Source organism: Culex quinquefasciatus, chromosome 3 (assembly GCF_015732765.1).
Source record: "Culex quinquefasciatus strain JHB chromosome 3, VPISU_Cqui_1.0_pri_paternal, whole genome shotgun sequence".
Lineage (NCBI taxonomy): Eukaryota > Metazoa > Arthropoda > Insecta > Diptera > Culicidae > Culex > Culex quinquefasciatus.
Genome location: NC_051863.1, coordinates 177,549,179 through 177,572,740, shown reverse-complemented (window position 1 = coordinate 177,572,740; position 23,562 = coordinate 177,549,179). Strand labels below are relative to the sequence as shown.

Below are 23,562 nucleotides of genomic sequence, written 5' to 3'. Positions count from 1 at the left end.
ATCTTGATTGTCAAAATATATATATTTTTTTTTTATATTTTGATGCCTCTGTGCTCTCTTGTACTAAGCTTGCTGGTTTTTCATAAATAGTTAGCTCAAGAGAGCACAGGGACATCGATTTGTTGAAGATTTTTTTTAACTTGCAAAATATTTTTCAGAAATTAGCTGAAATCCACCTGAGAAAAAAAGGTACTCACATTCAAGGTCTTGGCAGACTAGCTACCATTTTACAAAAAGCAAGCGTTTCAAATTGTAGTTTAAACTGTACCAGGTCATTTAATTTAAACTGTGTATTGTCAACACATTCTGAATTTATAATTTCACGATTAAATCTAACATGGTATCAAAAGTCCCAAATGTTTAAATAATTCCACAATCTGAATCATGGATTGATTTTCAACCCCGTAAACTCAATATTAGCGAAAAATCATGCTCAGTTTTCGCCAAGCTCATGCACATCTCGTGACTTTTTCCGGTAGACATGTTTTTCTGCGCATACCAATATCCGAAGCGAAGGTTTTTCTCTGCCAGGAAAATCACTCGTTCATTTTGACACCTCGTTAACATCACTTTCCGCCGATTCCCACCTCGGAGTTCAATGTTGTGCGAATCCAAAACCAAACACCCCAACCTTCTATCTCTCTCCCTTTCAGTCTAGTTCAGAGCAGTTCAGTTCAGTTTCGGTGTATTTTGGATAATTATGCCCCACAACAACTCTCGCAGCGTGTTTTGTACCGGAGAGAGAGCGATTCAGCGAAAAAAAGCCAATATTTATCGGCGTGCACACGCCAAACCAAAATAACTCACATTTGAGATTTTCGAGTAAACCGAAAAGGCGCGCAAAAATAAACAAAGTTCGTTTGAAATTAACCCCTTCTTTCCCCAATTCTTGGGAGAAAGGTTTGACGGGAACTATCCCGGAATGGGAACGCTTTTTGAGATAAGCCGGGTTCGATGCTTTCCGATTGATGAACTATTGCTGATTTTAATCGTGGATTTAATTATAGAAATTGTTGAATCCATGTGAACTGCTAGAAATTTGTAGTTTTTTTTTAAATAGTGTGGTCTCTTCCATCTTAATTAAGACTTGATCACTGTTTGAACTGTAATTTGTGGCAGAACAAGAACAGAAGAAATTTGAATAAAATGGTCATCATTATTTGAACAGATGTGCGATGAATAAGTATTCTTGTATTTTAGAATTGCAAATTATACCAATTCAAAAAACAAGTGAAAGATAAAGTGTTGCAATTTTTTTTTTCTTGAGAGGAACGAGAAAAAATATAATTGCTTCAAATAAATTCGAATTTTTCAAAAAATGATCATTTTGTTATATTGCTATGATTCTCAAATAGGTTCAAGTTCAACTCCCCAATCAAGTTTACTACAATCAAGCTTATCTTTTCAACTTTCTGTTTCGGTTCAATAGTAATGAAGTCACTCTTCTCGCACAGGCAACGAACCATAAAAGTTTCAAACAATAATTTTCACTTCTTACTTTGCAATCACTTACTTTCTTTCCTTGTGACTATTTACACAAGACCAGCAATGCGCGCAATTTCCCTCGTGTTTCCGTACACTATTTTTCCTCAATTTTTAAAAAAACTCAAACCCCCATTCACAAAACGACTAACGACCGCGTGATACCAACCTTCGCACGTCCGCACGGCCCGAGCTACCCGATTGAACTGAGCCATTGGCCGAGCCGCCGCAGCCGTTGAGGAAATTGTCGGCGTTCAGCTTTTTCAGCGCTCGGTTTGCCCGCCACCGCTCGACAAAGTCCCAGAATTGGAGCGAGTTTTTGTCTCGGCCGAGGTTCGTGTCCTGGATGCACTTGAAGCCGGCGTCGTCGAGTCGATGATGGGACGGAGCTTTCGCCGCCGCCGATGTCGACGATGACGAGGTCGACGCGTCGGTGTCTGGGAAGGGAGATTTGAAGGGAGAAAATGTATGTTTTATCATTATTCACTAAAGAATTATTAAATAAATTAAAAAAAATAGAACTTTTATCAGACAAAATTTTGTTACTAAAAAAATTAAAATTATATTTCAAAAGTTGTGACGGATCAGAACACTTTTATAACACTTTGATAACTTAAGTCTCAGGGTAGCCAATATACTTCAATTTTTAAATAACCTGTGTTCTTCCTGATTTTCGTTCGGTTGCATTACAAATTTACCGACGCCAGTTTTCATGATAAAGAATGAGCAAGACGCATTCAAAATTTCAGGTAAATATTCAACATCATTTTAAAGTGTAAATCATACTTTCAAAAAAATCATCGTTTTTTGACAAAGTGAAATTTTCAAATACAGATAAAAAAGTGCAAGCGGTACGCTAACGGAAAAACTCGTTAAATTTTATTTATGCTTTTCCTTTTGTATTTTATATAAATTTTGCAAATCTGTCAATTATTAAAATTAACTTTTGGTTATATGTAATGATGTATTTTGAATAGAATTATCTATTAAAATTATCCAAAATAATTCAATTGTGACAAATTTTGTATGTTTTATGTTTAAAATTTTGTATTTTATTCAGTTTTTATTCATAAGTTAAGTTTTATGCATGTTTAAACTACAGTTCAGACTCGATCATCTGATAAGCCTAAAAATTTATTAAGTGCTTAAAAAAATCTTAAAAGGTTTTTATTATAATGGTAAACATCTTTCATGATTTTGGCTTTAACCCTCTACTGCCCAATTTTTTTTTCGAAAATTTTTATTTTTCCCGTGTTTAGGAGCAACTTTTGTTCTACGAAAAACTTTACTTCTCTTGTTTTATGTTTTTCTTGTTTTATTTTTAGCATTTTAATTTGCATTTATCTTGTTTAGTTTATGTTTGTTTTTGGTAGTATTTGGACTATTCTACGAACTCCTATCATTACATTTTGCCTAACTAGTTTTTTTTTATGTTTTTACAGTCACTTTTTGATTTTTTGCTTGTTTTTCACATTTTCTGCTATAAAATAGCATAACTATCATATACATTGTAAAAAAATGCGTAGAGGCATAGTCATGGAAACTACAACAATTACTGTATACTTCTTTTTACTGAAAAACACTGCCAAAATTGTCCCCAAAAAATACAATTTTAAAAACATTCGTGAAGTTATATAAAACAAATGAAACATCCAAACCAAAATTTTCTTAAATTTTAACAGTTTTTCTTTCCAATGCTTTTTAAAGATCAAAAATTGGTTGAAAAATGAAAATTCGGCGATTTTTTAAATCGAAGCCCGAAGGGTTGGTTGTAGAGGGTTAAAATGATGAAAAAAATTGAGCACCGGAAACTGCACTATTTTTTTTATAAAAGATAAAAAGCTACCCTTTTGACATTTCATGTCTGAAAAAGGAATTAAAATTGCCTATTGAATTTGATGAAAAATTACAATAAATGGCAAATAACAAAGTTTTGCTATATTTTGTTAGTATTTGTTAAAAAACTTTGAAATTTTCAGGTTTTATTATTCCCAATAAACGGGATTTTTTATATATTTTTATATTATTATTTTTTCATATTCGATCAGCAAAACTTTTTTATAGCTTAAATTAATTAACAAAAACTGGTTATCGGCTCGATTTTTGTTCAATCATCAATTACAATTTGGCAAAATGCAAACTGAACCTAAAACAAAGCAAACATCAAAATAAGGAGATTTGGTTGAAAAAAAAAACTATGTAATGTTTTAAATTAAGTAAAAATTGGAACAAAATATGCCCGAGATTCAGGAAAAAAACTTGACTAAAAACTAAAAACTAAAAACTAAAAACTAAAAACTAAAAACTAAAAACTAAAAACTAAAAACTAAAAACTAAAAACTAAAAACTAAAAACTAAAAACTAAAAACTAAAAACTAAAAACTAAAAACTAAAAACTAAAAACTAAAAACTAAAAACTAAAAACTAAAAACTAAAAACTAAAAACTAAAAACTAAAAACTAAAAACTAAAAACTAAAAACTAAAAACTAAAAACTAAAAACTAAAAACTAAAAACTAAAAACTAAAAACTAAAAACTAAAAACTAAAAACTAAAAACTAAAACTAAAAACTAAAAACTAAAAACTAAAAACTAAAAACTAAAAACTAAAAACTAAAAACTAAAAACTAAAAACTAAAAACTAAAAACTAAAACTAAAAACTAAAAACTAAAAACTAAAAACTAAAAACTAAAAACTAAAAACTAAAACTAAAAACTAAAAACTAAAAACTAAAAACTAAAAACTAAAAACTAAAAACTAAAAACTAAAAACTAAAACTAAAAACTAAAAACTAAAAACTAAAAACTAAAAACTAAAAACTAAAAACTAAAAACTAAAAACTAAAAACTAAAAACTAAAAACTAAAAACTAAAAACTAAAAACTAAAAACTAAAAACTAAAAACTAAAAACTAAAAACTAAAAACTAAAAACTAAAAACTAAAAACTAAAAACTAAAAACTAAAAACTAAAAACTAAAAACTAAAAACTAAAAACTAAAAACTAAAAACTAAAAACTAAAAACTAAAAACTAAAAACTAAAAACTAAAAACTAAAAACTAAAAACTAAAAACTAAAAACTAAAAACTAAAAACTAAAAACTAAAAACTAAAAACTAAAAACTAAAAACTAAAAACTAAAAACTAAAAACTAAAAACTAAAAACTAAAAACTAAAAACTAAAAACTAAAAACTAAAAACTAAAAACTAAAAGAAATCGTTTAAAATAGAGTCATAAGTTTGATTTTTAGTCTTTCCCCACCTTCCCCTATTCAAGTTTGCTCAATTGTTCACTTCACCAAATTCATCAACACCCTCTCTCCCAAACTTACCAACACTTCCATTCCTCTTCAACCCCTTTCGACCCGTTTTCACCGCTTCGATCGCGTTCACGCCACCACCTCCGTTGCCGTTGATTCGATTTTCCCGGCCGCCATTTACCCGACTCTTGTTCTCCTCCTGGTCCTGGCCCACGTCACCATTTTCATCGCCACCACCCTGCTCCTGCTCCTCTTCGTCCTCCTCCTCCTCGTCGTCGTCCTCTTCCAGGTCCTCGTCGGGACCACCTTCGACGGTCGGACCGGACGTGGAAACAACCGTTTCCATGCCTTCGAACCGATCGCTGAACTCTGGCACCGTTAGGAAGTTACACTTGGCAAACTGAAACTTTTGAACTGGTTTTGCGGACGCCGCCGCCATCATGCTGCTCGAGTCTATCGGTTCACTGTACCGGCGCAGATCGCCGCTGGTCAGTTCCGAGGAGGATGACGGGTAGGGTCGCCGGGCCGGGGAACTTTCCAGCACTTTGATTGTGATGTCACTGTCGTGGGTTTGGAGGTGCGGGGAGATTAGGGTTTTGGTCCCTCTGGGGGCGTTGATTTTTCCGACGGATTTTGCTCGTGGCCGGGTTGCCAGGGATTTGGCACTGCCGTTGGGACCTCCGACGCTCGAAAGTGACCGCAGCATCAACGTTTGCTTTTTAACGTGCTGGACATTGTTATTTGCGTCCGTTGTCTTGCCGAGTTCTTCACTGGACTTGTGCCGATGGCAAGCGTCCCGAACCGGTCCTCCGTTGGTCAGTTCATCCGAACTCGGGAACTTTGGATTGATTTGTGGCAGCATTTTGAACGACCTCGGTTCCAACCGCGGATGGCTGCTCTTCTGGGGTTGTTTCTTACCATTGCCACCCTTCTCCAACGGCCCAGTTCCACCGTTGTTCCCCGCAGGTTTCGGCGAAACTTCCACATTTTCGAATCTCTCAACTCCGGTGGAAGGTCTCAAGTGCAGCACAATCTTCGTGCCCGGTTCCTTGGCTTTTGGGGCTCTCAGGTGGGCCGGTACCTGGCGATTTAGGTCCAGCGGAGGTTGTGGGGTGCCAGCGGGTTGTAGTTGTGGCGCCGGTTGACTGACCAGCGTTCCGTTGACGTACTGCAGGGTTCCGTGGGAAAGGCGCTGCTTTGTGGATTGGGTTGAGGACGACGATATTGGCAGAACCACGGGAATGTTGTTGTCCGGCAGGGAAAACCGAACCTTGCGGTTGTTTTTCATCGGAGAGGAGTCCATTTTCTGGGAACGAGAGAAAATAAAGAATAGTTTTTGTTAAACTCAACGAAAAATCAGACATTTTAAATGAGTATAAATCATGAAATCATGCAATTTTGTTTCAAATAGAGGAGAGTGGGGAGACTTGATCCTCGGGGACACTTGATCCCAAGTCAGTATCTCTTCAGATTTATCGTCATACTATTTTACAATCAATTGTTTAAAAAAGTGCGTTTAGGGAGACTTGATCCCTGCTTTTTTACAGTCACTGGAATCAGCCTCAAGCTTAATTAATTGGTTTGATTTTTCGTACACGGAGAAAAATGAGTTCTCAAAATCGTGAACAAGCGTTCATGAAATTCGGAACCACGAACAAAGAGTTCAAATTTCATGGTACGTTTTTCAAAATCGTACCATGAAATTTGAACACTTTGTTCGTGGTTCCGAATTTCATGAACGGTTGTTCATGGTTTTGGGAATTCATTTTTCTCCGTGTACATGGATTCCTTTAATAAAGTTGTGGATGACTTTCTGCATTTTGAACCATTTTTCAAAAGTTTTGTAAACCAAAATTACCAACTTTTGTAAACATGCTCAATAAATATGTTACATACTAAACTTGATATATTTTAAACACAAATATACAGGTTTTATGTTAAATTGCTGTAAATTATAGAAAATTAATAAATTGGATTAATAATAAACATTTAGCATTAGATTTCTTTAAAATGTTGAAAGGGGGATCAAGTTATCCCTAATATTTTGGAAATGTCGGTTTAATATATTGTTTTCGCTTGAATGTTTAAGCTTTCAATTCATGCTAAACGTTCATAGTTTGGTGAGAAATTGACGGATTTATGAGCGATACAAAAAATGGGATCAAGTCTCCCCACTCTCCCCTACGGTGAAATCAGCGTATAACAAATCATGATACCCAATCAGAAACTATATCAATTAATGTTGTAGCTCATTTTCTTGATTAAGAGTAACAATGTCACAAAACATTCGAATATAAAATCAAACATTAAGAAATATGAAGTTTTTATCCATAACATAACCTTTTTCTGAAAACGTTTAGAAAACTGTTCTAATTTGAGGTATAGTTTTTTTCCGTTTTTTATATTGACAAAAAACATGTTTTATATCTCTTAAAAATATTTTTTGATTCGTGATATATTGAATTAAGATTTAAATGCTAGAAGCTTTGATTTTTTATAAATATGTGGAAATCTTCACTATAATTAGAGATTTTCGACATAACAAAATGTGTTTAGCAAAGTAAGTAAAAAAAGTGCTATACAAATTTAGTCTTTATGTGTTTTTAATGTTATTTTTTTGCAATTTAAAATTGCCATATGGGTAATTCTCTACCAACTCACACGAAATCGGGAAAAGTTGCCCCGACCCCTCTTCGATTTGCGTGAAACTTTGTCCTAAGGGGTAACTTTTGTCCCTGATCACGAAACCGAGGTCCGTTTTTTGATATCTCGTGACGGAGGGGCAGTACGACCCCTTCCATTTTTGAACATGCGAAAAAAGAGGTGTTTTTCAACAATTTGCAGTCTGAAACGGTGATGAGATAGAAATTTGGTGTCAAAGGGACTTTTATGTAAAATTTGACGCCCGATTTGTTGGCGTACTCAGAATTCCGAATAAACGTATTTTTCATCGAAAAAAACACTAAAAAAGTTTTAAAAATTCTCCCATTTTCCGTTACTCGACTGTAAAAAATTTTGGAACATGTCATTTTATGGGAAATTTAATGTACTATTCGAATCTACATTGTCCCAGAAGGGTCATTTTTTCATTTAGAACAAAATTTTTCATTTTAAAATTTCGTGTTTTTTTCTAACTTTGCAGGGTTATTTTTTAGAGTGTAACAATGTTCTACAAAGTTGTAGAACAGACAATTACAAAAATTTTGATTTGTAGACATAAGGGGTTTGCTTATAAACATCACGAGTTATCGCGATTTTACGAAAAAAAGTTTTGAAAAAGTTACTTTTTGCGTTTCTCTTTGTTTCGTCGTCCGTGTCTGTCGCAGATGACCATGAATGGCCATGAAATTTCCTAATTTTTCAATCAATACTACTTCAAAATTGTTTAATCAACATTATTTGACATTTTGAGAGAGCTTAAAAAACTTACTTTAAATTTTTTTAAATGCTAGGCTTAAGTTTAAAATGAGAGCTAGTTATACGACACCTAAATAATCCCATTTTTCACAAAAAAATTAACTTTACGATGCAGTATCTCAGCATCAAGCAGTCCGATAAAAAAAGTAGAAAATCTCTGACGTTTAAAAGTAAAGAATAAGAAGCAAGTGTGCTTTTCCATCTAAAAATATTTTTAAATTGCAAAAAAAAACATTTTTGAAGGTATTTCGGCTAAACAAAATGTCAGTTAAAAAAATTATGCCATTTTTGATTGCAAGTTGGATTTTTCATCTAAACATGATTTAAATAACTCATGACTATTTTTTTTTCAAAAATTCAATTTTCCTTATTTGTTTATTTTTGGTACCAACACTTTTTTTTGCCTATTAGGAACCGAGCCAAAGGATATCTGTAGTTTGTTTTTAAAAGGTCCAATAAACCAATTTTTCAGTTTTTGATTTTTTGGTGTTTTTGAAACCGCCTTGAGTCAGGGGTATCAAAAACACCCAAAAAGCAAAAACTAAAAATTTGGTTTATTGGACCTTTTTAAAACAAACTCCAGATATCAACCAGCTTATTTTTCAAAAAAATCCATTCGAGCAACTCTCTACGAAATCGGCCGATTTCGACCATTTTTATTTTTTGTATTTTTTTATTTGGCTCAAACTTTGTGTGGGCTTTCCCTATGACCAAATAAGCTATTTTGTGTCATTGGTTCAACCATACAAGTCTCCATACAATTTTGGCAGCTGTCCATACAAAAATAGTACGTACAAATTCCAATCGAAAAGTACTTTACAGATTTTTTGATAAAGGGCTTTGTTTTCAAGATATAGCAAGCGAAAGTTTGATTTTAGCGAAATATTTGCAGTTTTTCGATTTTTTTTTTATCAAATTTGTTTTTGCATGAAATTTTGATTTTTTCTAAAAATCACTATTTTTTCCAAAAATCAAAACTCGGCGGCAGATTTTTTGACCATGTTTCTCTATAGCTTAAAAGTTGCGGGTTTTTGTCCCCTGAAACATATAAAAAAAATCTAGAAAATAAAAAAAAAAACTTATTTTGGGAAATTGAGTTTTTGTGAAAAAAAAGTTGATTAAAAAACCTGCATTTTTTTCCGTGTTCCTATTTTTTCTCAATAGTCCTCAACAATACCTACAACTTTGCCGAAGACACCAAATTGATCAGAAAATTCACTCAAAAGTTACAGCTGTTTGAATATGTACGTACCATTTTTGTTGGGACAGCTGCCAAAATTGTATGGAAACTTGTATGGGTGAACCAATGACAAAAAAATAGCTTATTTGGTTATAGGGAAGGCCCCCACAAAGTTTGAGCCAAATCAAAAAATACAAATTAAATCCATTTCCGGTTTTGGTAGAGAAATGCCCATTTCTTTTGTCACCCTTATAAACATTCAATTAAAAAATACAACATTGAAAATGTTGGACATTTTTCATGAATTGCTTGAAAAAAGATTCCCAGCAATTTAAAATTCATTTTCATTTTCATTTTATTTTGGATTAAACGATAACTGTTTTTTTTAAACTAAGAGTAATTGCTTTAGTGTGAAATTTTAAATCCTTTTTTAAAATTATTTTCAATGGAATTTTAAACACAGCGGAAAAAATGATTGATTATTCGGCGGAGCATCTTTTTCACTACTACACTTGCAAGTGTATTACACTTGTATTACAGTTACATTACACTTGTGACGTTAAACGTCACAAGTCGAAAAATGACCTGTCACTTTTTGTAGATGGGCAATATGTGTAAACAAAGCCAAAATAAATTATTTTAAGTGATGCTATAAAAGAAATTCACAAAAAATCATCAACAAATTGGTTTTTCTTGTAGAGGTTCGGGAGCGATTTTCTTTTGCGTGATTTGCCTCCTCTCTCTTTTGCGGATGAAGAATGCTCGCAAGCGAAAATGATTTTTTTGCGAGTATTCCATCCCTTATAGTCAGTAATGACGAGTCGTCTTTTTGATCTTGATCTTGTTATGAAAATAACATTCACCTGAAAGTATTTTTTTGCCTAAATAAGATACATTTTTCCAAACATTTATTTTTAGTCCCCATTACCAAAGAATGCAACTCATCCATCCCAATATAGGACACCTTTCTTTCGTGTCTACTAAAAATAGAAGGTACTTTTTCACCAATTTGTAACGCCATTTTTTGTTTACATCCTCAAAATTGAGCGGGAGTCGTCTTTGGAAACGCGACACACCAGCAGCGGGATCATGGCGCGGGAGTTGACATTTCGGCGGTGAAACATCTGTTGTCTCGAACCTTCCGGCCAGCATTATTAGTGAGGGAGCAAGATGAGGTGATTTTGTTGGTGAAGGTTAAGTCGTTTGTTATAAATATCTGCGTGTAGCAAAAACCGGACGAAAATAGCGCTTGGTGGTGTGATGAAAATGGTGCTAATTACTAAGTTGGTGCTGGATTAGCTCAACACTTGTCAACTTAGCCCAGTTTAGGTCAAACTAGAACTGCTGGGATGTTATCGATATGGTAAAGTGACTGACAACTTGTCAACTGGCTTTTCTTTTGTGACTCAGTGGAGAAGCATGGTAGCTTGTAGTTGATTCATACGTGTTGAGATGCCTGTCAATTTCGAATACACTCAAATGTATACTTTTTAGGAAAAATCGGGAAATCCACCCCCTTTATTACATGCTTTTGTTTGCTGAGCGTTTTTTCTCCAAAAAAGGGTTTGAGAACCAAAAAATGGAGTACCTTTTGTAGTTGTTATAAACGATTTTTAAGGCTGACAAAGGCTCAACATGCAATGCATTGTGGAAGGCAGCCAGGGCAGAATTCGATTAGATTTTTGGAGCCAAAATTTTCACCAACTAGTGTCACGCTATGCACTCTGTCACGACACACGGTACAGTACGTCATACGGTGCAGTGAAGTTTTTTTTTTCGAGGGGGTTCGTGACCGAAAGTGGTGTGTCGTTTTTGGATGGCACTTTTTTCGATTAGCAGAGTAGATTAGAAAGGAGGTGACAATTGGAAAGATATAGTTATATTGGTGTATAAACACGATTGCACGTTATGCATGTGTTTTTTAATGATATAAAATTTAATTTTGGAGTCTTTTAGGATTTAGGATCCATCGTTTATTTAATTTGAATGGAATTTTCTTGAATTCTAAGAAATTTAGTATACTTTTAGGTACTTACATAACTGTGGTAATGTATTGAGCATTTACCTGAAGAATTAATCATATTTTTAAGAGATTTCATTAGAAATATTGAAAAAAAACAGCAACGTGGTTTTTGCTGCAAACTTTAAAAGAAAGATCAGTATATAAACATGGAAGATTCAATTCAACACAACAAAAAGCACATAAATTTTCAAATGAACCAGAAGTCAAGGACCACGATAAGTTGATGGGCCTCCCAATTCCAGTAAATAAAAGTTGAACATTGTTGAAACGTGTGGCCCGGAACACGACCGTCGCAGGTTAGGGAAGGTCAGTCCCATTGACGTGGTACTTGTTCGCCAGGAAAGGTCGTTTAAAGTTTTCCCCCCTGGAAAGTTGAATGTCTACTGAAAGGGCGTCGGTTCAAGGATCAACTTGTGCCATTGTAAAGGGCACAGACAAGGAGATCCATTTGTAGTAGAAATTACGGTTTTTGAGTTCAGAAAAAAGTAACAAACGTTTCATATTCTATTGTCTGTGATGAAAATGGTTTCCCATTTATGTAAACGAAGTTATTCACGTTGGGAAGGTGTTCCAAAAAGCACCCCACCTTGAAGTGGCCAAATAAATAAATTGCCTCCCAATTTTCTACCGTTGAACAACCAACCCGGAAAAACTGCAGGCAGCCAATCGTGAGCCAAAATCGCGCCAATTTCAATTTTTTGACGTGTTCGTTTAAGACCTACTGCAGCTGCTTGCACTAAAAGAAAATGTTTTAGTTTTGAGTAGATCGACAAATTTAATTTGTTTATGTTTTGTTTCAGGGACAGAAATTTAAACCTAAAAACATCATTTTTTTCCATGCTTCAAAAGTGCAACATGTAGAAAACTATTGCAACTGAAATTGCACTTTCTAAGTGCAATTCCTGATCTGACCTCAAAAGTTGAGAGAGCAAAAATAGTTTGAAAACTTTGGAATTTTATCGATCAAGAGAGCCATGCACCACACGGTTCTCGCTCCAACAAGGGAAAGAGATTCGAAATTAGATCAAAAAATATATTTGAACGTCGAGCAAAGCGAATTAGCACCTGCACGTGAGATTTGTTGATAGAGCACTTGGCGAAATGGAATCAAAAAAAAAGCTGCCCCGAGTTTTGTTTGCCGATTTACCACTCCATTTAATCGGCAAATATGAAAACACGAACCTACACGAAAAACGCAACCGGTTCTAAACTAGCGATGAAAGCTTCCAGTCGGGGTGTTTGCAAAATTTTAATGGTGGAAATTGGAAATAACGTTTTGGGGAGTGAGCGGGGAATTTTCGGATGATTGACGGGCCAGCCGAAAAATGAAAAGAAGAATAAATAACTCCACATTCCAGGAAAATGCTAAAAGTGGTGGTGAACTATGACACAATATTTTAAAATTGATTATTTGTTTCAATTTATATTTCAATTGTGGTAAATAAGGACATAAAAAGCATGTGCTATATAACTAGATGGTTTTAATGCACAAACCGAATTAAAATTATTAAAAACAAAACAAAAAAACCATTGTTTGGGTTTTTCTTTTTAGGTCAGAATTATAAATGGAATTTCTACTCAAACGAATTCTAATCTTATCATTGTATGGGAGATTTGTGGAGGTCTATCCAATGACGGTTCCCGGGATTTTTCCAAAACCAAGAATTTGCGAATCCCTGTTTTTTTTTTAATTTTTTCCCTGGAATTCCCGATATTGAAAAAAAATCAAACTTTGGTCATTTTTGTCATTTTTTGCATAATGTTTTGCATGATTTTTTTTATTGATTTCGGATAAAACAGAAACAGATCGAAACAATTATTACACCGATTTCCAAATTTATTGCTCTAAAATCTCCTGCACTCAAAGTCAGAAGTATCCCTCAAAAGGGTACTTTCAATCCTCAAAAAGGATACTTTCTATCCTTTTTCAAAGTTCACCCGGCGTCACTCTTTTAAAAGGGTATGTCAAATTCAGTACATTTTCGATACCCTTTTAAAGGGTGACGACGGGTGAACTTGAAAAAAGGATACTTTTTACTTTGAGTGTGTACCTATTCAGACTGAAGCTGCCCTCTGGCACCACTGTGAATATCTAGAACGTTTGACAGTTACCAAAACCTCGAATAGCCCACGCAATAGTATGCGTGAAGAGCCCATTATAAACAAAGCTTTGGATGAAGATGTATTGGTGTCTTCTTATTGTTTACATCACGATAGGGAAAGGGCAAACGCGAAAAAAGTCAACCAAATACGAGCTCGAGTTATGTCAAAGCATTTCAGCAACATATTTAAATCTAATAAAAACAACACAAAAATAAATTAAATCGCACAGAAAAAAATGTTGGTAATATTCATCAGAAAATGGTGACAGATTTTGTGGCAAAAAAAAATATTAATTTTACCCCAGAAAATGATGAATTTTCATCAAGTTTTGATGAATACTCATCAGGTTTACATTTTTACACATTTTTTATGTAATATTACTCAAAAACAGAGTTAATATTCAACCTACCAAATTTTCAACATTCCAAAATTCAACTTTTTTTTTCTGTGCGGCCTGCAACGGGCCTTATGCAAATTTGCGCGAATTCTCACCATTACCAATCGATTCCTCAGATTTTTTCACATAAGAAAAGTCTCGGTTGAAAGTTTGACTAATTGACCGGCATCAATTAAGAGGAACAATGCATCAAACAGCATTTTAACCCTCTACTGCCCAATTTTTTTTCGAAAATTTTTATATTTCCCGTGTTCAGGAAATGGCAACTTTTGTTCTACGAAAATCTTTACCTTTCTTGTTTTTCTTGTTTCATTTTGAGTATTTTAATTTGCATTTATCTTGTTTGGTTTATTTTTGTTTTTGGTAGTATTTGGCATATTCTACCATCTTCTATCGTTACATTTTGCTTATCTTATTAATTAATGTTTTTTAAAGTATTTTTTTTTCAATTTTTTGCATGTTTTTCACATTTTCTGCTATAAAATGGCACCATTATACCGCATACTTCTTTTTACTTAAAATAAAGGAAATGTTAGTAAAAAAAACACAGCCAAAGTTGACCCCTAAAAAAAGACATTTTAATAAACATTGGCAAATCACATAAAACAAGTTATACTTGCAACCCATAAATTTTCTAAAATTATTTTTAAAGATCAAAAATTGGTTAAAAAATTGATTTTTGGTGATTTTTTAAATCGGAGCCTGTCTTAAGGTGAGGTTGGGTTTTAGAGAGTTAATTTGCTAAAAATTTAACTGTTTTCACTAGACACATAAGATTTGAATGAATTGGACATGTTTTTGTTTAGTATTTATATGAAATAATAATATTGAACTAATACTTTAATCGTTTTTTAAATAAATATTTTGAATAAAAATTGTAAATTTTTAAAGTATCACTGTATTTTGTATTCACAAGTTTTTTTTCAGTTTTAAAGTCATTTTATGTACATAGAAAAAAAATCATGGTAAATATTACTCCAGGGAAGGGGTAAATCTATATGTCAGAAAAAAATGTGTAATTTTACCTCTGAAAATGTGTAATTTTACCACTTTTATGATGTAAAGTCACTTTTTCAGTCTAAATTGAGGTAAAATTACACCATAAAAGAGGTAACATTCAACCTTCCAAATTGAAACAATTTTTTTCTGTGTATTCATTTCCCAATATAATATGTTGTTGCAACAATTCGTATTTTTTCCATTCTTTTAAATCCATGTGTTACACGGTAAAAAATATGGTAATATTACATCTGAGAAGGAGTACATCTTATATGTAAGAAAAAAATGTGTAATTTTACCTCGGAAAATGTGCTTTTTACTACTTAAATAGGTGCAAATCATTGGTAGGGACACAACTTTTTTATTTTTTTATAGATTTTGTTTATTTGATTTGTCTTAAAAATAACTTAATGACAACTAATCTAGGAAAAATGACATTTCTATAAAATGAACTTAAAAATGAGCCCTAAGTCTTATTTAGTGCTTTCCAAATGTTAAAAGAAAACAAGGGATTTGAACAAACCCCATTCAATCCCGTGACATTAACGTCGTTCCAGCGATTATGCGATACTAGAATCAACAAATTGCATTGCTAGTAAGGAACAGGAAATTTCAAAATTGTAAAAAAATGACCATACGAGTGATTGTTCCTTTTGCCCGGTGTTCCACAGAATTCCGGGAAATTTTTTTTGACAAAAATCATGGTCTCAAAACAGGCATTTTTCTTGTTAACATTTTTTTTATTATGTTTTTAGGGTAAAACCCCGAAAAAAATAAAAAATTATGGCGTGATTCCACAAAAAAAAATCACCGATAAAAAGTTAAAAGACAACGTTCTAGAACATTGTTAGGTTATTGAGCCATTGAAAATATTGGCTCTAAAAATCAAGAGACAACACAAATGTTTTTCAAATAAAGCAATAAACAAGAACAAAAAATCAATTGAAATAGTCTTAAAATCAACCTAAAAATCTCGGCTACTTTTTCATAAGATCCTATGTTGATGGGACACCCATGGCGAATAGGACCTTTTTCTTAATTATTATTATTTTTAGCATGATAGCCTCAGTTCAACAATGTATTGATTTAAGGACTTCCTTCATTGCTGTGCACCCTTAAGTTTTTTGTTCAAGTCACATTCCTCAAAACTTTATTCAATCTCGTTGGAAAAAAATCTGGCAGCACTTCCTTTTCAAGCGCTTTGCTGTGTCAAAACGTAAACATTCCAACATAAATGAAATTGATTTTTTTTTACAAAATGGATAGTTCTGTAAGTTTTTGGTATACAATGCTATACTTTCTATACATCAAATTGAAGGAAATTGTCTAAACTAAAACCTGTCGGGACCAGTTTTCCCAAAAAATGGTTTTGTTTTCTGCTACACGAAGGAGAACTTGGCAAAAATGTTACGTTCATCAAAGGTTGTTTACAAATTACATATTTCTATGAGCTAGAGATTACCAACAAAGCTCATATTTGCACAAAACATACTCTGAAATGTCCTCTAGGCCCGGTCGGATTAGATTTGTGAAAACGTTAAACCTTTTCGAGAAATTTTAATTTTAGTAAAAAGTTCCCGGGTGATGCACTCAATCGTTAAGGGAATTTTAAGGGTCATATTTGAGCTCAAAAACATAAAACAAGACAGCAATACTTTATTTACAGACTGGTTATCCCAGGTGAAATTTTTGAGACGACTTTGGATAAAGGAGGCTTCGAGTTTTTTTTTCTTGCTACATTGCTCGTATAGTTGCTCTTATTTGTGTAACAGCAAACTTTAACTTAAAAAAATAAAAGGTATTTGCACCAATAGATGAATTGATTTTCCGCTTTGAAAACTCGCACAATTCATCACTCTGTATCTGCAGGCATCCAGAGATGTATAAGAATGTGGACTGATTGGTCCGCTAAATAGAGTAATGTTTTTGCAGCGATCTTCCATCGCAGCTTGTTTATTTTTGGGTGGGGGAGTGTGCTATAAATAGTAACGACCCGGCACGCGGCTAGCTGAAAGATTAACGAAATTGACCACCAATTGGTCGGCGTCGATCTCTGGCCCCGATTTCAACCCTGGTTTCCCCTACAATTTTTCAGACGAGCAAAACAAGAAACTTTAGACTGGAATACAAACGTTGGACGCGAAAATAAACAGACGTTATAATGCGTTTGATGATAATATTTCGCCGATTTTCAGCGTTTCGATTTCAAGTGGTGCTGCTTTGAGATTGTTGAGATATTTTAAGTAGATTGTTTTGCAAATTTATGCACTTGGTTTTGCGTGCTCGAGCGAAAGGGTGCAATTGCAGGGGTTGATGAATTTTCAATTAGATTTTCGATTTCAGTTCGCTGCAAACAAGCTTTGGAACAAATTTTGCTGGGTCACGAAAGCTAATTTATGGCATGTCAAACGTTAAATGGTCGTAAATTTAAGAGTAGCCTTGGCTCAAATTGTTAACAATGAATCATGAAATGAACAAAAAGTGTTTAAAAGTTTCAATATTTCAGAACACCACAATACCATCGATTGGTGCTTCGGTGACACGTGTCCGTGATATCAAATTCATAGCTAATACACCCATCCCATTGCAAGTGATACATTTTTGATCAATTACAGTCGCGCGCGCAAACCGTCCGGTGGCGAGGTCCAGTGTCAATGAAGGTTGATGTTTATTTAATTTTCGTTCCCCCCTTTCCGCCGAGGGAAAGGCAAATTTTTGGCTTCCTCTCCCTGATGCGAATGTTGTGAAAAATGGACGTAAATATCGCAAAAATTCCGCGGTTTGACGCACGTGTCCAGTCGAAAGTTGGTGTTTATTGATTTGGGTTCACGGAACTGGGATTTTTAATTCTGTTGTGTTTCGTAACAAAGTTAGGGTAACAAAAATTTATATTGCAAAAATTAGTAGGTGAGTAATTTTCTACGTATAGACAAATATTTTTTTTGTTTTTATTTTTTTTTTTAATGAAACTTCGTCGATGCGATTCCAATGCCAAAGGAAGACATTTTTTAGTTTGTTGATGCAATTTTTTGGGCTGGTCTTGTGAATATTCAAATATCTGTATCTTGAGAAAGGATTTACTTATCGATTTGGTGTCTTGGGCATAGTTGCTGGTAATGAAGGTGGGTTAAGAAAAATGTCAAACAAAATTTCAAAAAAATATGTCATGGATGAACGTTGAATTTGCAATCGAAAATAAGGTAACAAACGAACAATAAGGTAATTTTGTTCGAAATATAAGTTTATGCAATCAGGTGCAAAAAGTAGATTTTTTCGTAATTTATCAAACGAGGATCTGCGAGTTGGATAAACGCGACGAGTACTGAATAAAAATGTCATTTTGCATCGAGTTCCATGCAACATTTTTTGCAATTTCGAAAACTACATTTGAAAAGGGTTTTGAGTGAAAGAAACGTATTTGTTTTCCATGCGAGCAGTTCCAGCTCAAATCAGGAATTTGTCTGGTACTTTTGTACCCGAACCTCTCCAAATTCAATGAAACTTTGTAGACATGTTATCCTAGGTCTATACAAGCCATTTTTATGTGTATGGAGCCAATTGTACTCGAAAATAACATTTGAGAAGGGCGCATGTTATTTAAATATTTTTGTATTTTGCAATTTCAAAATTACTGCATCTCGAAGCCGTTGTATCGTATCAAAAAGTGGTCAAAGACAAATTCATAGGAAATGGGTCGGGCTTTCTGAAAAAAATACTCCGAAACAAAAGTACATGCCACTTCTATGAGATTTTTTGATTTTTAAGTTTAAAAGTTAAATTTCAAGGTGATGTTACGATTTTTTTTCTTTAAAAATTTTTGAGGAAATAGCCTAAGATGTTACAAAAAAAACTGACGAAAAATGCAGGATGGTATGTCTCTCCAAAAAAAAAATACAAAAATCATTTACTAAAACTGTTTTTTTGAAAAGTGGTCTAAACGTCAAAATTGTTCAAACCCGATAGTGGGAATCGATTCCCCAGACAATTTTACATTTTTTTCGGTTCAATGACTGTTCCAACCAAGTAGCCATTGATTAATTCAATAATGTTTTCCTGTCACAAGTTTTTGAGGCGTCTTAATTTCAGGTCTCAAATACGTTTGAAAAGTGAAGCGTCGGTGTTTACGTTCTAAAAACAAACCGAAAAAACAAAGCCCATAAATTAAGTTAATTTTCTCGCACTCTTTTTAAAAGCAGGCTCTTTCGTCACATAGCATTTTTTGCGATTTCGTCGTGAAACGTCTTATTTTTCCTGACATTCTGGAACAACGAAAAAGCATACTTTTCTGTACCAAAAATAATCGAATCGATTAGTAACACTTTTCCAAATAAGTGCTGAAAAGTTATACTATTCTTACTGAAATGGATGGTAAAAAGTTTAAATTTTCAGCACTCGTTACGAAAAGTACTTTTTGCAATTCCGCCGTGAAACTATTTACTTTTCCTGTCATTCTTGAACGACGAAATAGCCTACTTTTCTGTACCAAAAATAACAGAATCGAATAGCAACACTTTTCAAAATAAATGCTGAAAAGTTCTACTTTTCAGCACTCAAATGGGTGCTGAAAAGTTAAACTTTTCAGCACTTGTTTTGAAAAGTAACACTTTTCAACATTTTTTTGATTTAAACGGTTTATTGACAAAATACATGAAAATTTGACATAAAATTTCACTCAGTGCGTGTTTTTTGGAATTGCAAAAAATGTTGTATGGAACTCGTTGCAAAACTTGATTTTTTCAGCACTCTTCGTATTTATCCAACTCGGTGAACCTCGTTGGATAAATGTACGACTCGTGCTGAAAAAATCCTCTTTTTGCAACTTGTTGCATAAACTACTATTTCGACATTTTTTTATATTTAGACGTTTGACCAAAGCATGCAAATTTGACTTATAATTCCACTCAAAAGGTCTTTTTCGAAATTGCAGAAAATGTAGTAGAGAACTCGCTGCAAAACTTTTTTTTTCAGCACCCGTCGTATTTATCTTCTTTTGCAACTTGTTGCTTAAACAACTATTTTGCTTATTGAAAATATTTCACCTAACTCAAAAAATATAAATTCAAAACTTTAAAATCACGCACAGCATATATCTGTTTAATGATTTTGCTCTTTATTTTAAAATTTTAAATTTATTTTTAATATGTAAAAGCATAACATTCAGGGAAGAAAAACTCAATTTGAGGCTTTCTGATATGTAAGCATTTTTATTTTTACAGCAAATTCTGTAATATTCTGTTTTTGTTCATACTGGGATTTCTCGGGATTTTTTCATAAACAAGAATTCTCAAATCCCAAAAAAAAAAAAATAAATAAAATGAAATTTGTCCTAGTTTTTCCTAAAATCCAAGAAAATAAAACAAATTTTGGTCTGTTAATTCTGAATTGATTGTGAAATAGTGACTTGATTATCTTGTAATCCATAATTTTTTTAATAGCATTTGAATTTTTATTTTAACGTTTATTTTTTAAGATCCTCAAAATACCTATGTCGTCATGTAATTTAGCGTATATATACCGTAAAACGGGGTGACTTTGATAGCCGGGGTAACTTTGATAGGTTTGAGATATTTTCGCAAAATGAAGATTACAAATTAAATACGCACGGAATCATACTGACCATGGAAGAGGAGTACTCAAAGAACCTCAAGAAGAACTTTTCATAACATTTTGAAAAGTTTAAAAAGTTAGTTAAGTTAGTGTTGATGAAAGGCATTATTTCAAACTTCTCAAAGTGTCATGTTTTTCTCAATAAACATAATTTTGAATCGGAAAATGTAACGTATTTTCGGATTCTTTGGACAATTTTTCACTAGGAGAAGGTAACTAATTTTGTAAATATTAAATGATATGTGTTTTTGAAACATAATTCAAAAAGATCTCCAAATTTATAAGCAATTTCAGTTGAACAAATTTCATATATTATGTGAAAACTTGTGATTCGTGCTTCGTATTCAGTTTCAAATGTAATATAAATCGATAATTTTATCAACATTACTAGATTTAACGAATTCCAAGCAAAATTCCGACTTTTTAACATTTTTACCTAAAATTTATATGTATTTTGTTAAAAAGCTTAAAAACTTATCTAAATAAATATAAACATTGAATTTTTTTCTTGGAAACTATATCAGCAACCTTAGTGATGGAACATTTAACGTAAAAATAAAGTTTGAACATCTTTAATCTGATTTTAACAAGAAAAACTATGACTATCAAAGTCAACCCGGAATTTAAAATGAGAATTTTTAACGTAACTATTTTTCTAAACATTATAGAAAAAAACTTTTTTCAGAAATAGTGCACGGACTTTGTGTGGCCTACCCCAGTAAATGTTTTAAAAATAATAATCTTGAGAAATACCTTTACAGTTGGGAAATATTCCAAAAATAAATTGAAATCCTATCAAAGTCACCCCGGTTTACGGTATATTTAAACAGATTGGATACTAGGCATCATCCATAAAGTACGTCACGCTAAACGTTTGTTTTTTTAGAACTATTTTTCCTAATCTAATCTAACCATCTTTGATTTGCGTTCAAAACAACTAAAATCGGTTTAAATGGCGCGGAGTTATGATTTTTGAAAAATGTGGTTTTTTGTAAAAATTGGAACACGGCGTAGGTTACCCTAATGGCCAAACAAAAAAAAATACAGGTCTAATTATTTCGGACAAGGAACTGCATAAAAAAATAACCCGACCGGAGAATTTTGTTTTGGAATCATGCTGTTTTGGTGGGGAATTGCTGTACATTCAACAGTACCTGGATATTATTTTCAATGCTTCCATATTAATTCTTTTTGTTTTTTAAACTCTTGAAAAGCTATAAAAATCTTGTTTTCAAAACATATTTTTAAAGAAATTTATTGATTCGAAATCACATAGATTCAAAAATGGTGGTTCAATTAAAATTCAGAGGACAACAAAGCAAAAAATACATGCTCTAAAGCTATTTAAAAGCTGCTGTTATTATTCAGAATTATGTCAACATTTTCAATATTTAATTAAAATCAACTAATTCTATGTTGAACAGTTTGAAAACAGTTTAGTCAAAATGTATTGGGGAATGGTTTTATAACCATTTTAGAAATATCCCTGGACTCCGGAAATCTTGAGATTTATTTTTTTAGTTTTTTTATATTCCGTTTAAGACTCAAAAAAAAAATTCTGCGGTACTTGGTAATAAAAAGACAATGTCAAAAAAAATTATGAATCTTTAGATTGAGTAAAAACATTTTCTTCTATACAAAAAAAAATACTAATCCCACTAACACTCACCAAATGACAACAGCTTTATCCAATCAGCAAATCAAGTACTAATTGCGAATAACTTTCTTAAACCACGTACAACAAGCCACCGCTTTCTGAGTACGAGCTTGATCCAATTTACAACCTAATTACACTACGAGCTGTGTGCTCGTCCTTCCACAGCCAAACACCATAGGAAAATCCGTTCAACGGCCTACGGTGAGGTTGCTGTTGTGCCATGCCTTCGGAAAATCCAATCATATTTTTCTCACACATTTGGTTTTCAGGTAATAACTCTGGTTGTACTTTTGTTGAACACAATTTTTCACAAATCAACCCCAATCAGAGGCACAAATCACCGTCACTTCCCACGAGGAAAAACACACGCGTTCGTGAACGCGACTAACAACACCTGGCTGAAGGTAACCAGCACCTTCAACTAGAACAGCAGCACCCTTCTGGTTGGACGCCTTGGAGTCCTTCGCACTCTACACCTAAACGCTCCGATCGCTTCCACGGCCTTTCCCAGACTGTTCCGGTCCGACGGAACGCGGCGATAATCGGAACCATTTGGCGCCGATGCTTCTGCCTGAATGACGAAGGTATGCGCGCCACAAATTGGCAAAGATACTGTGTTTTTTAGGAGGACACGGAAAATAAAAAAAATATTTTGAGAAAGATTTATAAGTTATTTAGAAAACTAAAAATATACATCAATCAAAAATATATGAGATGATTTAATTTTTAAAGATGTTTTTCACTCAAATTGTTTTTCCGTGTACCTGACCCTATCGTCCTCAATCGGCAATTTCCCGGCAAACAATTCTTCTCCCTTTGCTTCTTCTTCCCACACCTGCACCTGTTCTAGTTTGCTCGTAAAGTTTCCCACACTTTTCCAACACCACCCCCCAAACCGTATCTTTTTTTTTATAAACTCATAACGGCCACTTTACCACCACTTCTTCGAGTTTTTCGCGCGAAAAGCGTCGCGACGTCGACGAAAACTGTGCCTTGGCGCGAAACGACCGGCTCGGTGCGCGTCTGGCAGGGAAATGATCGGAAAAGTCGTCGTCGTCGTCGTCGAGAGTGGTGTTTGGAACCGTACCATCAGAATGGACAGAGAGGAAACTTTGTTGTTGGGATGGTTTCTTTACGGGCGGGACGTGGCACGTGGCCAGCAGTGCGGGTGGTTTTTTGGAGCTGTGTGGGTGGGTGTTTTCCGGGTTTGTTGATGCATCTTCGGGAGTAGTTGGGTGTAGGGGTGTTCATTTGACTACTTTTGAAGAAACATAATTGTTTCTGGTTTTTATTTTTCTTAAAAAACATACAATTAAAAAAGAAAAACTATAAAGCTAGTTATGTTTGAAAACCATTTAAATTTGTAGATTATTTCTTACACATTAAGAGCGAGTCCACATGTAGGCTTTAACTTTGGCAAAATCAAATTAAATTTCAAAA

The 23,562-nt window shown here is 33.6% G+C and overlaps 1 protein-coding gene across 3 annotated transcripts in view; it reads right to left on the bottom strand.

Annotated features, from left to right (window-relative positions):
• The window catches only part of LOC6052422, a 62,780-nt gene extending 39,638 nt beyond the window's left edge, over positions 1–23,142 (bottom strand). For 2 of the 3 annotated variants that reach the window (XM_038260286.1, XM_038260288.1), the window contains exons 1-4: positions 22,887–23,142; positions 22,135–22,734; positions 4,812–6,045; positions 1,652–1,919 (exon numbers count right to left, since the gene is read on the bottom strand). In XM_038260286.1, the coding sequence (XP_038116214.1) occupies positions 1,652–1,919; positions 4,812–6,042 (1,499 nt within the window). In that variant the 5' untranslated portion in view covers positions 6,043–6,045; positions 22,135–22,734; positions 22,887–23,142. The remainder of the gene's footprint in view (positions 1–1,651; positions 1,920–4,811; positions 6,046–22,134; positions 22,735–22,886) is intronic. The other variant, XM_038260287.1, reaches the window with a different exon arrangement.
• Positions 23,143–23,562: the final 420 nt, after the last annotated feature.